The sequence below is a fragment of the Podarcis cretensis genome (genome assembly GCF_951804945.1).
Source record: "Podarcis cretensis genome assembly, chromosome: 2".
In the NCBI taxonomy this organism is placed as follows: Eukaryota; Metazoa; Chordata; class Lepidosauria; order Squamata; family Lacertidae; genus Podarcis; species Podarcis cretensis.
This window is the reverse complement of record NC_137171.1, coordinates 2,309,563-2,326,131: the sequence shown is the minus strand read 5'-3', so window position 1 is coordinate 2,326,131 and position 16,569 is coordinate 2,309,563. Positions and strand designations below refer to the sequence as shown.

The 16,569-nt window shown below is 43.9% G+C and overlaps 1 protein-coding gene and 2 long non-coding RNA genes across 9 annotated transcripts in view; 2 read left to right on the top strand and 1 right to left on the bottom strand.

Moving 5' to 3' along the window:
* Positions 1-1,550: 1,550 nt before the first annotated feature.
* LOC307211358 lies at positions 1,551-3,096 on the bottom strand. The gene is made up of 3 exons (XR_013836403.1): positions 3,047-3,096; positions 2,055-2,099; positions 1,551-1,613 (listed from the first exon to the last, which is right to left on the bottom strand). It is a non-coding gene; the product is annotated as an uncharacterized lncRNA (long non-coding RNA).
* The window catches only part of LOC307211355, a 100,248-nt gene continuing 86,387 nt past the window's right edge, over positions 2,709-16,569 (top strand). The window contains exon 1 of the long non-coding RNA XR_013836401.1: positions 2,709-2,854. This is a non-coding gene — a long non-coding RNA (uncharacterized lncRNA). The remainder of the gene's footprint in view (positions 2,855-16,569) is intronic.
* The window catches only part of LOC307211338 (uncharacterized protein), a 32,048-nt gene continuing 26,843 nt past the window's right edge, over positions 11,365-16,569 (top strand). For 4 of the 7 annotated variants that reach the window (XM_079967895.1, XM_079967897.1, XM_079967896.1 and 1 more), the window contains exons 1-3: positions 11,365-11,558; positions 12,195-12,236; positions 13,728-13,760. In XM_079967895.1, the coding sequence (XP_079824021.1) occupies positions 11,504-11,558; positions 12,195-12,236; positions 13,728-13,760 (130 nt within the window). In that variant the 5' untranslated portion in view covers positions 11,365-11,503. Of the gene's footprint in view, positions 11,559-12,194; positions 12,237-12,913; positions 13,020-13,727; positions 13,761-16,569 lie in introns of all 7 variants that reach the window. The other 3 variants (XM_079967900.1, XM_079967899.1, XM_079967898.1) reach the window with 2 other exon arrangements.

Sequence of the window (16,569 nt, the reverse complement as noted above, 5' to 3'; positions counted from 1 at the left end):
TGCATTACCTTGTAGACTGCTGTTAAGCTTGCGTCTGTTAAGACCCCCAGATCCTTTTCACATGTAGTGCTGGTGAGCCAGCTGTCCCCCAAGTTATATTTGTGCAACTGGTTCTTCCTGCCTATGTGCAGAACCTTATATTTGCCCCTGTTGAAATTCCTCCAACACAACCATTGCAGCTTGTCAGGCAGTACAACCCTCCCTCTCCTCACCCCCTGTGCTGTTCTTGGGGTTCTCCAGACCAATGAGGAGCATGGGGGAGATGGGAGGAAGCCCCATTGCACAAGCAGAAACATTTGCACAAGGCTAAGTGGTGGGTCTGGTTACGTGAATCCTAGCCAATGTGTCTTGAAAAACACATGTTAGTGTGTCAGGTTATTGAGAATGTATAATCATGCTATACAGAAAGCCACAAATAAGGTGCATAGAGTCAAATGCCAATGATTTGCTTGACTAGAACTTTATTGATCAATTGGTATAGATATGTGGCAATCTACCAGGATGGCAAACACCAGGATGTCAAAGCCTCCTTCATTCTCTAGACCAGGGCTGTCCAGCTTCCAAGAGACTGCGATCTACTCCCACTATAAAAAAAATGACAGTGATCTACCCATTGGATTGACCAGAGTTCTTGAGCTTTTTTGGGGGGGAGGGATGAGCCAAAGTTGTTGAGCTGCTTTTGGGGGGGGGGCATCAGGATCCCGTAATCGACCGGGATCGACCAGGACCAGGGACATCCCATGACCGACCTGTTGGAAAGGACTGCTCTAGACCATGCAGAAGTCCAATTGTACCATTGCTGCAAATATCTGAAACTGAACATGACTTAAAGTCAACATTCTTAATACAGCAACATTCACCATACAGAAGAAACTGAAGGACTGGACAGGTGTTGTTTCATTTCATGTCTGGGGCAGAAGTTCAAGGAAGGAATGGGAAACTTGTGGCCCTCCAGATAGTGCCCAGTACCTTATGACTTGGAGCTGCTTACCCATGGCTAATCAGTTCCTGTTGCTTGGAGCCTGGAGATCCACGAGCCTCTCTCCTCAGTTCTCTGGTGCCTATCAAGAAAAGTTCAGCAGGGTTAACTTCTTCACTACTACCATTCTCCTCACCTCCCAGTAATCCTGTTGCATCTCTCTCCCGGCCTTTGTCTCCCTTCCCCGCAGCCTCCCAAGGCCACACACCCACATCTTTTTAATGGAAGGTGGAAATGGCCATAGCAGTTATACTTTCTTGTGGAAACTTGTGCAAAATACATTGCAGGGGCCTGGCAGAACGTCTGTCACAGTATGGCATTGAATTCCACCCTCTGTCTGCTGGCACATGAGCTCTTCTAGACTGAGCAGCCCTAGAGCAGTTTCCTTGCATTGCATTTGCATTTTAAAAAACCTCATCCACTTCTCTCCACATCACATTGGGACTTTCCCCCTCTCATGCTCATCACACAAGCTTGTTTTGAAAAATGCTCCCCACTTGCAATGTCCTCCAACACTTACCTTTTCATCCCAAAATGGGCGTAGCCATTTGAGCTAAAAGTTCAGCAAACGCTTCAGAGGTACTGCCAAGCACACCAGCCAGATCTGTGAGGAATGCGCGTGCAAAAATTGCCCCTGGGTGCCATGGAAAAAATAATAATTAGTCCCTTCTGTGAATTGCTTCAAATGGCTTGATTTCCACACTGGACAGCCCTGATCCATTCCCACCCCAGCAATTGCCCCTTCAACTCCAAAAGCTTGAGATGAGATGTGGTGGGATGGGGGGTTGTTTCAGAAATATTATTTTTTAAATCTTTCACTATTTTCTTCCTTTGAGGTGCTGTCTCTGTCTCTAACGTTTCAGTAGTTGGCTCAGAGTCTGAGCTATAGAAGATTTCCCAGCCATTTGCAGGATTGCTTAGCACAAAAAGTGTCTGCTCACCTCTCCATGTATTATGCTGTTTTGTTTCTAGTTCATCTTACAGTGGACCTACTTTTTAGGATTTCCACACACATTAACATCAGTCACCAAGTTAGGCTCAGTGCCCTTTGCACCAGGGGTGTCAATCTGCTTACCACGACCGGAGCTGGATCGGGACTCTCGAGCAGCATTGCTGGAATCTAGACGAGATGGGTGTAAATGTTCTTTTTTAAAATAAATAAAAAAGTTCACAGAAAGACAGCATTTCAGTGCATCTTTCTCCTAAAATACACGTTTGGACAAATATATACATTTTTACAAGAAATTTCCCCTAATGCAATGCATTTGACTATGTTGTTTTCACTAGTCTGTGCATTTTCATTTTCTCTTTCCCAGAATTTTGTACACATTTTTTGGTTGGAGAATGGCATTGCAAAACCTGGAAAAGTGCAAATCTGAGAATCGTAGAGTTGGGAGGGACCATGAGGCTCATCTAGTCCAACCTCCTGCAATGTGTGAATATTTTGCTCAATGGGGGGCTCAGACCCATGAACCTGAGTAAGAATTTTGTGATCCATCAACTGAGCTATCCCAGAAGTGTGAATGTTGAAGGATAATTGAACTTCTGCTCGTATAAATTAGGCAGTTTCACATTAAAATGCAAACAAAATACAATTTCCCCCCATCTCTGGAAAAAAATCACCAGTGTTCAACTACCCATGATAAAATCCCTCAAGAGTTAGCTTGGAATTGACCCAGTGTCTATGAGCTATTTTAGCAAGCATTTGTAAAGAATTTGTGTGTGTGTGTTTTCTCTCCTGGGTTATAATATTAATGCATATACAGTGGTACCTCAGGTTACAGATGCTTCAGGTTACAGACTCCGCTAACCCAGAAACAGTACCTCAGGCTAATAACTTTGCTTCAGGATGAGAACAGAAATTGTGCTCCGGCAGTGCAGCGCATAATACCTGAGCATTATGAGCTGGGCAGATTTGTGTTTCAAATCAGGTAAATAAAAACATTTGGCATGGTCACTAAACACAGAACTGTTTCTTTCATACTGGACACCTGTAGAGGTTTCTCACAGCAGGACAGAAAACACCCCAAATAAGAAACACTTCCTGGGTGGCCTCTCCCTACTTACCCACAGCAACAAAAGCCCAAGTGGAAGTTGCCAGCAGCAGAAGGATCCAAAGAGTCTTCATTGCAGAAACACAGACAGCAGCCTCAATGTTTCTTGACACTCAAGATCCTGTGATGAAGCCAGAATACTGATTGACACTGAGCAGAGTACCTACACTGCTGACTTTATGTAAGTGACAGAAACCAATCAAAAGAGCTAGCAAATAAATGTTATGAGCTTAGTTGAGATATTGCATCATAATGATGTTAATTATGGAGAAAACTGTCAGTGTGTATAAATAAATACAGGATGCCCTGAGGATGAATGCCACCATTTACATAAACTGGAGTGGAGATGGGATTAGCCAGGACATGACAAATTGGCCATTATCCACAAATCTGGCTCCTGAAAGCCAAACATACCCTTCCAATTTGCTGATCCAAATCAAGATGCTTGGGGCGGTTTTTTTGCTCCAAAGCTTTCTCAAGAGCCAGCTGGCTCACGCCAGGGTGCTGGATCCAAAAATGGGACATTCTGGGATTTAATCAGAAGCTAGGGGTAGCTTTTGTAATTTCGGGATGTCCCATTTAAATTGGGGTGGTTGAGCAGGGATTAGAAGCCTGTGACCCTCCATATGTTATTGGACTCCAAATTGCATCGGCTCCAGTTAGCATGACCCACCGTAATGCATCTAAAGGGCCACAGATTCCCTATTCCTATTGTTGAATATGCCTTGGCTCCAGTTATTCTACCAAGCAGAGCATCAGGATTACCAGGGCAGCTGATGGGTGGTACTTTGCACCCAATTCCAGATTGGAGGGAAGATTTTCTTTCTTTCTATGTAGTAAATCTGCAAATCTTTAAAGTCCCACAAGACTCAGTTGTTTTTGTTCTAGCAGCCTTTCATAGTTACCCTGCAGGAATTTGTCACTGCAAGGCTGTAACGGTCATATTAACTGCCTCTTGTATATGCTAAGTGAATGAGAGCAATGCCACACTTCTATTTGGATTTAAGATTAAAATTTACAGTTCCTGGATATAACAAAACAGTTCCTGGATATTTACCAGCACGTGTAGACACAAAGTCAGAAAAGCTAAAGCACAGAATGAACTCAGGCTGGCTAGAGAGGTTAAAAGCAACAAAAAAAGGCTTTTATGGGTATGTTTGTAGCAAAAGGAAGAAGAAAGAAACAGTGGGGTCACTCAGAGGAGAAGATGGTGAAATGCAAACTGGGGACACAGAAAGGGCTGAACTCCTCAATGCCTTCTTTGCCTCAGTCTTCTCCGATAAAGAAAACAATGCCCGACCTGAAGAATTTGGAGCAAATGATTCAGCAGAGGAAACACAGCCCAGAATAACTAAGGAGATAGTACAAGAATACTTGGCTAGTTTAGATGTATACTGGACCCAGGGGGAGACTCACCTGTAGGCACTGAGTCCTCAGCCACCTCCGGAGCCAGAGTGGATTCACCTGGTGCTTGCTCCTGAGGATCCGGCACAGGTGCAGGCGCTTCAGGATCAAGGCCCTGCCCCAGCTCAGCTGGCCCTGGAGGCGGGGACTCCTGTGCAGGCTGGGATTCCTCCGGTTCAGCCTCTGAATCGGATTCCCAGGCCATCACAAAAATACACAGTGACATACAGGTACTTAATAAAGCTGCAATTGCAGACAAAGAAGCATCATTTGGTAGATCAGGCTTCATGCTGGGTAGTGGAATTCCATTTTGTAAATCCAGATTATCATTCTCATTTGCAGAATGGAATTGGTACAGGACAATAAGAATCGCTCCTTCTAACAGCAAACTCAGGGGGGAAGTGACGACAGAAATGGAACCAGTGCAGGGTCGCTGAAGGCATTTCCAGGCCATTGCTGTGATCAGGATTCAAGCACATGCTCGAAAATTCAGATAACAGAATTATAGTTATTTGCGAGTCTTTCCCCCCAAAGATGGAAGTTTCTGCATTAAGGAAAGTAACAGAGAGTAGCACTTGGCTTGGTGGGACTTCGTCTAAACTCCCTGCCAGCAAATCAGGATGAATGCTCATTGTCTAACCTCCTCAGAGGGAAATCAGGATGAATGCTCAATAAACACAAACCAACCCGAGAAACAAGGGAGATGTATTAGCATGCTCAGGGGAACCATGTAGTCTGCAGAAGCAGAAAAAAAAAACAACCCTAAGGGAATAGCACTTTCCCCCCCTCCCCTCCAGACCCCCCCCCCCCGGCGCAATGAGGACTACTAACCACATTTACTGTCAGCAGAGCTTGCAGGGCAGCAGCTGAAGAAGAAGCAAAAAGGGTTTTCTTGTGCGTGTGTTTCTTTGTGGCTGATTAGCTGCTCTCCCTGTGCAAAGGTCAGAGGGGGCAGGGTTTCTGTTGAGGCAGGTGATTAGCTGTGGGAGGAGCTTATCAGAGTTTGCAGGGCAGTGGCGCGCGCAGTTTGATCCATCTTTTAGATTTAGGGGAGCTAGTCTCAAACGTTTGTTGGGGGAGACCTAGGTTTTTTTTGGGGGGGAGTTATTTGTCCTGTCTTCACGTTTTTTATGATGGAGGACCGCTGTAGCCACCCCCAATGACACGTTCTCAAGATGGAGGGGGAGGGAACAGCTGCAGTTGCCTGCAGTTCCTGTGCAATGTTTGCCATTGTGATGGCCTGGGAATCCGATTCAGAGGCTGAACCGGAGGAATCCCAGCCTGCACAGGAGTCCCCGCCTCCAGGGCCGGCTGAACTGGGGCAGGGCCTTGATTCTGAAGCGCCTGCACCTGTGCTGGATCCTCAGGAGCAGGAACCAGGTGAATCCACTCTGGCTCCAGAGGTGGTTGAGGACTCAGTGCCTACAGGTGAGTCTCCCCCTAGGTCCAGTAACCCTTCAGCCTCTCCTGAACTGCAGAGGCTCAGGGCAGAGAGGCGAAGGGAACTGGTTTCTCCCAGGAGGAGTGCTTGCCTTAAGGCCAGGAGAGGCGGGTCTCCTGGGGGCCGTGACCGCCCCTGGCCTCAGAGAAGATAAAGGCCAGTCAGCCCGGTCCCAGGTTGCGGGAGCAACGTCGTTGATGAGCTGTTTTGGTCAGCATCCAGTCCTGTTTCCCCCAGAGTTCCTGTCCTTGCCCGGCTTCCCTCTGTGGACCCCGCTTCGCCCGAGGAGGACTGTCTGCCGACCCTCAACTCAGGTCCTGGACCTCGCCCCATGGTAACCTCCCCCCCCCCCGGACCAGCACAGCCATCTTGCCAAAGGTTGCAGGCAGCTTTACCTGCAGCAATTGCATGTAGATTGCCCTCTTAGAAGACAAAGTCCAGCAACTGGAGGAACGTGTAGCTACACTCCAAATAATTAGAGAGCTGGAGCTCTTCTTGGAAGCAACAGAGCACACCATCTCCACCAAGGAGGAGACAGGGGACTCCCCTGAGAAGGAGGCTAGTTCACCAACACAGGAGCCAGATATATGGAGAAACGTGACTCAAAGAATTAGGAGGCCCAGGGTTCGCTCTGATTGTTTAGAAATACACAATCGCTTTGAGGTCCTCTCCCCTAGCATGGAAGACAAAGAGCAGACTCCATTTGAGGATCTCTCCCTCATTACAGTCGATCAGGTATATGAAGACGAGCAGCAAAGTCAGTCCTCAGGGAATGTGCAGGCGACCTTGGAATGGACAGCTCACGGAAGAACCCCGACCAAACCTAAGAGGAGGCGTGTAGTGGTGATAGGGGATTCCCTACTGAGGGGAACAGAAGCAGTGATCTGTGGGCCTGACAAGATGTCTCGGGAAGTGTGCTGTCTCCCCGGGGCTAAGATCCAAGATGTAACTGAACAACTGCAAGGAATCATAAAACCCACTGACAAATACCCCTTCCTCTTGGTTCATGTGGGAACCAATGACACTGCAAGCCATAGCCTCCAGAAGATCAAAAGAGATTATGAGGCTCTGGGCAGGAAATTGAAGCAATTAAATGCACAAATTGTCATCTCATCTGTCCTCCCAGTTGAACGACGTGGCCCAGGGAGAGAGGGAAAAATAGTGGAAGTGAACAGCTGGCTTTGCAAATGGTGTAAACAGGAACGGTTTGGATTCTTAGATCACAGACTGCAGTTTCTTGAAGATGGACTTCTGGCAAGCGATGGGCTGCACCTCACAACGGTTGGGAGGAATGTTTTTGCCAAAAATCTCAGAAACCTCATCAGGAGGGCTTTAAACTGACTAATGTGGGGGAGGGAGACAGTGCTCCTGAAGGTAGGAGTCTATCAATTGATGAAGATGATCATCCAAATGTCATAGACCAAATGGAGCAAACAGCACGCAGACCTAGTGGTGGGAGGAAAAAATCCTTAAATAAGAGACACGGGGGAATGATTAATGGACTTCAACATCTGTACACTAATGCACAAAGCATGGGAAATAAACAAGATGAGCTTGAGCTCTTGGTACAGCAAACTAAATATGACATAATAGGCATCACTGAAACCTGGTGGGATAAGTCCCACGATTGGAATGTAATAATGGAGGGATACAATCTATTTCAGAGAAACAGACCAGACAAGAAAGGAGGAGGAGTGGCGTTATATGTCAGGGATGTGTATACCTGTGAAGAGATCCAAGATTCAGAACCTCAAAGCCAAAGTGAGAGCATTTGGGTCAAAATTAAGGGAGAGAAGAATAACAGGGACCTCATTGTGGGAGTTTACTATAGATCCCCAAGCCAAACGGAGGACATAGATGATGCCTTCCTGGAACAGCATGCAAAAGGAAGGGAGATAGTAGTAATGGGGGACTCCAATTACCTGGATATTTGTTGGATGTCAAACTCAGCCAAGAGCATAAGGTCAAACAGATTCCTCACTGGCCTTGCAGACAACTTCATTGTCCAGAAAGTGGGAGAAGCAACAAGAGGAACAGCCATTTTAGATCTGGTCCTAACCAATGTTGATGACCTGGTTAGTGGGGTAGAAGTGGAAGGATCATTAGGCGCGAGTGATCATGCTCTTCTGAAGTTTACTATACAGCGGAAAGGAGCAGCCAAGCTTACTAGGACTCAATTTCTTGACTTGGCTGGGAGTTTGTTAAGAGGGAGATAGTAAAAGCACAACTTCAGGCAATACCAATGAGACGGAAACATGGAAGGTGCCTAAAGAAGCCAGGGTGGCTATCTAAAGAACTTTTAACTGAGTTAAGATTAAAAAAGGATGTGTACAAAAAATGGAAAAGGGGGGAAACCACCAAAGAGGAATTCAAACAAATAGCCAGCACGTGTAGACACAAAGTCAGAAAAGCTAAAGCACAGAATGAACTCAGGCTGGCTAGAGAGGTTAAAAGCAACAAAAAAAGGCTTTTATGGGTATGTTCATAGCAAAAGGAAGAACAAAGAAACAGTGGGGTCACTCAGAGGAGAAGATGGTGAAATGCAAACAGGGGACACAGAAAGGGCTGAACTCCTCAATGCCTTCTTTGCCTCAGTCTTCTCTGATAAAGAAAACAATGCCCAACCTGAAGAATTTGGAGCAAATGATTCAGCAGAGGAAACACAGTCCAGAATAACTAAGGAGATAGTACAAGAATACTTGGCTAGTCTAGATGTATTCAAGTCTCCAGGGCCAGATGAACTGCATCCAAGAGTATTAAAAGAACTGGCAGATGTGATCTCAGAACCACTGGCAGTCATCTTTGAGAATTCCTGGAGAACAGGCGAAGTCCCGGCAGACTGGAGGAGGGCAAATGTTGTCCCTATTTTCAAAAAGGGGAAAAGAGAGGATCCAAATAATTACCACCCAGTCAGTCTGACATCAATACCAGGGAAGATTCTGGAGCAGATCATTAAGCAAACAGTCTGTGAGCACCTAGAAAGGAATACTGTGATCACCAATAGTCAGCATGGATTTCTGAAAAATAAGTCATGTCAGACTAACCTGATCTCATTTTTTGACAGAATTACAAGCCTGGTAGATGAAGGGAACGCAGTGGATGTAGCCTACCTTGATTTCAGCAAGGCATTTGACAAGGTGCCCCATGATATTCTTGTAAAGAAGCTGGTAAAATGCGGACTTGACTATGCTACCACTCAGTGGATTTGTAACTGGCTGACTGACCGAACCCAAAGGGTGCTCATCAATGGTTCCTCTTCATCCTGGAGAAGAGTGACTAGTGGGGTGCCACAGGGTTCTGTCTTGCGCCCGGTCTTATTCAACATCTTTATCAACGACTTGGATGATGGACTTAAGGGCATCCTGATCAAATTTGCAGATGACACCAAACTGGGAGGGGTGGCTAACACCCCAGAGGACAGGATCACACTTCAAAACGACCTTAAGAGATTAGAGAGCTGGGCCAAAACAAACAAGATGAATTTTAATAGGGAGAAATGTAAAGTATTGCACTTGGGCAAAAAAAATGAGAGGCACAAATACAAGATGGGTGACACCTGGCTTGAGAGCAGTACATGTGAAAAGGATCTAGGAGTCTTGGTTGACCACAAACTTGACATGAGCCAACAGTGTGACGCGGCAGCTAAAAAAGCCAATGCAATTCTGGGCTGCATCAATAGGAGTATAGCATCTAGATCAAGGGAAGTAATAGTGCCACTGTATTCTGCTCTGGTCAGACCTCACCTGCAGTACTGTGTCCAGTTCTGGACACCACAGTTCAAGAAGGACACTGACAGACTGGAACGTGTCCAGAGGAGGGCAACCAAAATGGTCAAAGGCCTGGAAACGATGCCTTATGAGGAATGGCTAAGGGAGCTGGGCAGGTTTAGCCTGGAGAAGAGGAGGTTAAGGGGTGATATGATAGCCATGTTCAAATATATAAAAGGATGTCACATAGAGGAGGGAGAAAGGTTGTTTTCTGCTGCTCCAGAGAAGCGGACACGGAGCAATGGATCCAAACTACAAGAAAGAAGATTCCACCTAAACATTAGGAAGAACTTCCTGACAGTAAGAGCTGTTCGACAGTGGAATTTGCTGCCAAGGAGTGTGGTGGAGTCTCCTTCTTTGGAGGTCTTTAAACAGAGGCTTGACAACCATATGTCAGGAGTGCTCTGATGGTGTTTCCTGCTTGGCAGGGGGTTGGACTCGATGGCCCTTGTGGTCTCTTCCAACTCTATGATTTTATGATTCTATGATTCTACCTGGAACTTAAATATATTTATATTCCAGGTAAATACCTTCTTACCTCAGCAATGTTGGCATGAATGGAGAAGGAGATGCCAGCTGTTGCTTCAATCCCTCCTGGGCCCTGCAAATCTTGCACCCTGATCCAACCTCACAGGGCTGTTATGGGCATTAAAGGAGAAGAACCATGTGCCACCCTGGGCTCCTTGGAGAAAAAAGAGGGCTATAAATGCAATTCATAATGATAATCATAATCTACCATATACTTTGGAAAGTGGTTTCTCTTTCCCTTTCTTTCTTTGTTCTTTATACTTTCAGGTCCCTCTTGAGATACCACCACCAAACTTTGCACAAGGGTTCCTGAGGTGGGGGTGGTGCTCTTCATTGATGTTTAGACTCTGGCTGCCATTTTGAATCAATATGGCAGACCCAAATGTGACTTTGGTGTGACTTTGCCTGCTTTTTGCCTGCTTTTTTAAACAACAACAACTTTTTTTTGGATTATAAAAAATCCTGGGCAGCACCAGGCACCTCCTACTAGTAATAATAATCCCACTCCTCAGTCACATTCTGAGAATTAAGATAGGTACATTTTCAAATGGGGATGCAGGTGGCACTGTTGTCTAAACCACTGAGCCTCTTGGGCTTGCCAATCAGAAGGTCTGCGGACAAATGCAGGCTCCCTCGGCCTGTAAAGCGAAATAATCACTGCAACCCCAGAGTCGTCTGCGACTGGACTTAACTGTCAGGGGTCCCTTACCTCTTTTTTTTTTTTTTTTTTTTTTTTACATTTTCAAACATCTATTTGCAGGTATTGGAGTTAGACATATTTTTCCTTTAAGTGAATTACGATATTTTCAAGGAGCCTGAATTCCCCACATAACATCAAACTCCACATTTGTGCCACGTTGTCTAGAAGCCATACATTTGCTTTCACACCCTTTGAGAAGCCTAAAGTGAGGTGCATCAGGAGAAGATACCGTCTATGCCTCAGCCAGGATTTGCCAGAGGCAGAAAGGAGAAAAACAAAATCCCTTTTCTGAGTAAACAGATTAGAAAGCCTTGGTACAGCAAATAATTTCCTTGCCTCTCCCTTTATTTAGAAGACCAATTAACATTGTGTCTATTCTCATGTGCCACAAGTGCTGTGTGCCATCTTATTTCTTCCGTTTGCATATTTATCCAATTGTTATCTGTCCAATTTATCTGTCCAATTGTTTCATCACCAGGATCCTGATTTCCTCCACGATTCCACTCCCCACTACCCAACCATTTTCATTGGCGTTTCCTTCCTTCATAAGCCAGTGAGAGTGGATCAGACCACAACATTCCTCGGCTTCTTTAGGCTGCCCTGAATTCCTGAAAACCTCCCAAGTCATTCATGACCATGATGATGATATGGGGACTCCTGCTGGTTTGCGCTCTAGTGTCTGGAGGTATGTAATTCTCAATGGCCCAGTGTGTTTCCCTCCTCCTTGGGGCGAATTCCATAAATAAAGGATGGAATTCATACCCCCCCCCCAAGTGATAGCTATGATGCACAAGCTAAGGTGGCTCCAATAATGGTTTCAGACAGTGATGGGGAACCTGTACTCTTCCAGATGTTTTTGGACAGCAATCCCCATTAGCCTCAGCTAGTATAGAGATGAATGACAGGAGCCATAGTGCAACATATATGAAGGGCCACATCCTTGGTTTAGGCAAATTCAATGAGGATACATCTGCTGACATCTATGAAGTTACCAATGATAAGAAAATAGAACTTCCATGAGCATAGGTAGTTTACAGCTGAGGACTGCACACTGGCCATAAACTACAGGAGAGGGTTAAGGCCTTTCTTGTTTGTTTATGGACTTCTTGAAAGCACTGGCTGGCCAAAGTTAGAAAAAGGATGTTGGACTAGATGGACCTTTGGTAAGATCCAGCAGAATTCTTCTTATTTCAATGAGCTGTGTTCACATCAGCTAGGCATGCAAAGGTTTGAATGACACAGAGGAAAATGCTAGTTTCAACAAGTGAGCATTTAGCATTATTCAGGATAATAGTTGTGAGATCTTCTGTCCTCATTCTAGAGACATCACCTCCTCCCAGCACTGATTTGACTCCCAGCACTGGTAAGTGTTGAACATTTTAAGCATGTGCACTTGAGCCTTTTGAATAATTTGCCCAGTAGAATATTCCTTGGGACAATGTGACTGTAGTAACTGCGTTAAGAGGGCAGCAGAATGCCATGGCGGATCCAGATTCTAGGGCACTCGTATATCTAGATCATCACCATAGAGTCATCCAGGCAGAGTTATTCTTTGTTTTCTGCGTAGGCAGTCATAGCAGATTCACTTTATAATCATCAGACTGCCTGCACAGTAGCCACTCTAAAGTGAGAGGGAAAACAAAAGAAGTCCCGAATCACATAAGAAAGGGTGGCGCATCTGCCAAGCCTGATTTATACATGAGGATACATCTGTTTGGAAAACTTGAGTAGGATCCCACATGGCCAGCTGCCTGTGGAATATGGGTCACTGCTACACAGTCCATGAGAAGCATCAGGATGCCATCATGTAGGCACTCAGGCTACAGATACCTGGCATGCAGAAGTAGGGGTTGGCTGATTTAAGCATGACGTTCACTGTCCATCTGAATAAAGGGGTGTGTGTGTGTGTGTGTGTGTGTGTGTGTGTTTACACACCTAGCATTGTATTTAAATCAGACAGTGCTAAAAGAAATCCCAGGTAGATGGTGCTCCTAACCTACAACATCACCCCCACCCTAAATGCTTAATATATCTTCACAGACTACTCCTACAAGTGGTGAACATCAGAGGATCAGAAGGAGATTTTGCCTTTATGTTTTATTAATGCTAAGCTTGAAGACTTCTTCTTTGATGGCTTTCGTTTTGGGTGAGACAGGGTTGACTAGTAAATTGTGGCTTTTCAAATTTATAAATTTATACAACCACCTGTCTGTGTGTGTGTGTGTGAGAGAGAGAGAGAGATGGAGAGAGAAATCCTGACAGGTTTCTAGTTCATGTTCTCTGAAAAGAGATCTCATGCATTGATCTTAAAGACATTTGCCCCAATCCAATTTGGTTAGTGCCCTCTTACTTAATTTGGTTTTCTGTGTTGCACCTTGGCCTGTTATCATGAGGCTCATCCAGAGTTCTGTGTCTGAGAGGGGTTCTTTTTTGTCCCAGAGCTTTCCCCAGGAAAACCTGCACATTACCACTGAATTGGAGCAAACAGCAATCTGGTTTTCCATTATTTGTTCTAATTGAGTGCTAAATGTGGGTTTTCCTGGGGAAAGCATTGGGATAAAAAACCCCAATCCACTTCAACACAGAGCTTTAAAGCACAGATCAGTGACTGGAAAGTGCAGCTCATGGTGACTGTGATAGACCTAGTCCATCCACATAATATGTAATAAAAATCCTGCACATGTAGAATTTTCCAGACAGATGGCACTCTCTAGTGTATGACACTGGCCATTTAATGGAGGTTGGGAGGAAATTAAAGAATACTTTTTGCAGGAAAGATTCAAATATTGAATTGTGCATTGTTCTGTGTATTGGAGGAATTCTGTTTCATACTGCCATGTCCTCTTATCCACAGCAGCTTCTCCAGAAGTGAGTGCCACCAGTGACAGTGAGTTATTCTTGGTCCAGCAATTTCAGGAAGTATCTCAAAGTTGAAGTCAAAGTTTATTAGTTGTCGCAACCATCCTGGTTTTTTCCCCCCTTCAATTTTTTTTATTAGTTTTCCACATTTATAACAAACTTATCAACAAACAAACAAACAAACAAACACCCTAACTGTAATATTTCCACTTTTGTTAACATTGTTAGGTGACTTCCTCAAATCCCCCCGGCTGAGTTTCCATATAAATCATTGCAGCAGTTTTCCTAAACTATTTTCCCATAAAATTTCCTTAACCAATTTACATCTTTCTTTCTTTTCTTTTTAACTTTTAACATAGTATTCTAGAACATCACATATTTAAATCCTAGGCCTACCTGATACTCGCAAGTCATTCTATTTAAATTATCTTAACATATTTAGCTAAATAATCTTTTAATTTCTTCCATTCCTCTTGGTATTCCTCCTCCTTCTGGTCGCAGACTCTTCTGGTCAGGTTGGCTAGCTCCCCAAAGTTCATCATCTTCACCTACCATTCCTCCACTGTTGGTACTTCTTGTAGTTTCCAATTTTTGGTCAACAAAATTCTAGCTGCAGTTTTGGCATACAAAAATAATCTGACATCTTTCTTGGGCAATTCCAAACCTGTTATTCCAAGTATAAAGGCTTCTCGTTTCTTAATAAATGAATATTTCAACATTTTTTTCAATTCATTATGAATCTTTCCCCAGAAGTCTTTCACTTTGGGACACGTCCACCACATATGGTAAAAGGTACCTTCTTTTTCTTTATATTTCCAACATAGGTTGTCACTCTTGTGGTAAATCTTTGCTAGTTTTACAGGGGCTAAGTACCATCTATACATCATTTTCATAACATTTTCCTTTAACACTGTACATGCAGTGAACTTGACCCATTTCCTCCACAGCCTTTCCCAGTCTTCAAACATTATGTTATGTCCAACATGTCTTGCCCAATCTATCATCACAGATTTAACTTGTTCATCCTTTGTATGCCACTCCAACAATAAATTAGACAAATTTTTAAATTTAGAATCTAACAACTCCGTTTCCAATTTGGTTTTTTCTGATGCAAAACTATTTTTCTTATCTAATTTATACAATTCATTAATCTGGTGGTAGTGTAACCAATTTATTTTATCTTTGATTTGATCAAATGTTCTTAATTTAAATCCTTCTTTTATCTTCCAATAATAAATCTGAATATATCAACCAATTAGTCTCCATATTTGACTTTTTCTGGGACTTTGCCTCCATTGGCGAAAGCCATCTGGGTGTTTTCCTTTCTAAGAGATCTTTGTATTTTATCCAAACATTATATAAGGGTTTGATTATGATTTTTGAAACCATTATGGGCCTTTATCTTGTCATACCATAGATAAGCATGCCATCCAAACACATTGTCAAATCCCTCCAAGTCTAAAACATTCGCATTATCTAGTTGTATCCATTCCTTAACCCAACAAAGGGCTGTGGCTTCAAAATATATCTTCAAATCTGGCAGGGAATAGCCCCCTCTTTCTTTTGAATCTGTTAATAATTTAATTCTGTGTTTTTTCCCCTGCCAGATAAATCTAGATAAAGCTTTCTGCCATTCTTTAAAACATTTCACATTATCAATGATTGGGAGGGCTTGAAACAGAAACAACATCTTTGGTAATACATTCATCTTAACCACAGATATCCGGCCCATTAATGACAATTTTAAATTCGACCAAATCTCAAGATTTCTCTAAATTTCATTCCATAGTTTCTCATAGTTATCTTTATATAAATTCAAAATTTTCACCGACAAATTTACACCCAGATATTTAACTTTTTTCACAAAAGCCAGGCCCATTTTTTCTTGCAATAATTTCCTTTCCTCATTGTCCAAATTTTTCTATAATACTTTGGTTTTGCTCTTATTTAACTTAAATCCTTGCGGGACGCAGGTGGTGCTGTGGGTTAAAGCCTCAGCACCTAGGACTTGCCGATCGAAAGGTCGGCGGTTCGAATCCCTGCGGCGGGGTGCGCTCCCGCTGCTCGGTCCCAGCGCCTGCCAACCTAGCAGTTCGAAAGCACCTCCGGGTGCAAGTAGATAAATAGGGACCGCTTACCAGCGGGAAGGTAAACGGCGTTTCCGTGTGCGGCTCTGGCTCTGGCTCTGGCCAGAGCAGCGATGTCACGCTGGCCACGTGACCCGGAAGTGTCTCCGGACAGCGCTGGCCCCTGGCCTCTTAAGTGAGATGGGCGCACAACCCCAGAGTCTGTCAAGACTGGCCCGTACGGGCAGGGGTACCTTTACCTTTACCTTTTAACTTAAATCCTGCTACCTGTCCGAACTCCTGTATCAACTCCAGTGTTTTCACTGCACTGGAGTCTGGATCTTGAAGTGTTAACACCAAATCGTCAGCAAAGGCTTTTAATTTGTATTGTTTGGCTCCTACTGTTATACCTTTAACTTGTTCAGCCTTCCTTATCATACTTAACAAAACCTCCAGGACCGAAATAAAAAGCAGAGGGGAAAGTGGGCACCCTTGCCTGGTACCCTTCTCAATTGTAATTTCCTCTGATACCACATTGTTTATTATAATTTTGGCTTTTTGTTCATGATAAATCGCATTAATACCATTTAAAAACTCCTGTCCAACCCCAATACTATCTAAATTTTGTATCATAAAACTTCAAGACACATTGTCAAAGGCCTTCTCCACATCAATAAACATTAACATTGCTTTACAATTTTTTCTTGCTTCCAACTTTTCTAAAATGTCAACTATATTCCTAATATTATCTTTCATATGTCTTCCAGGCAG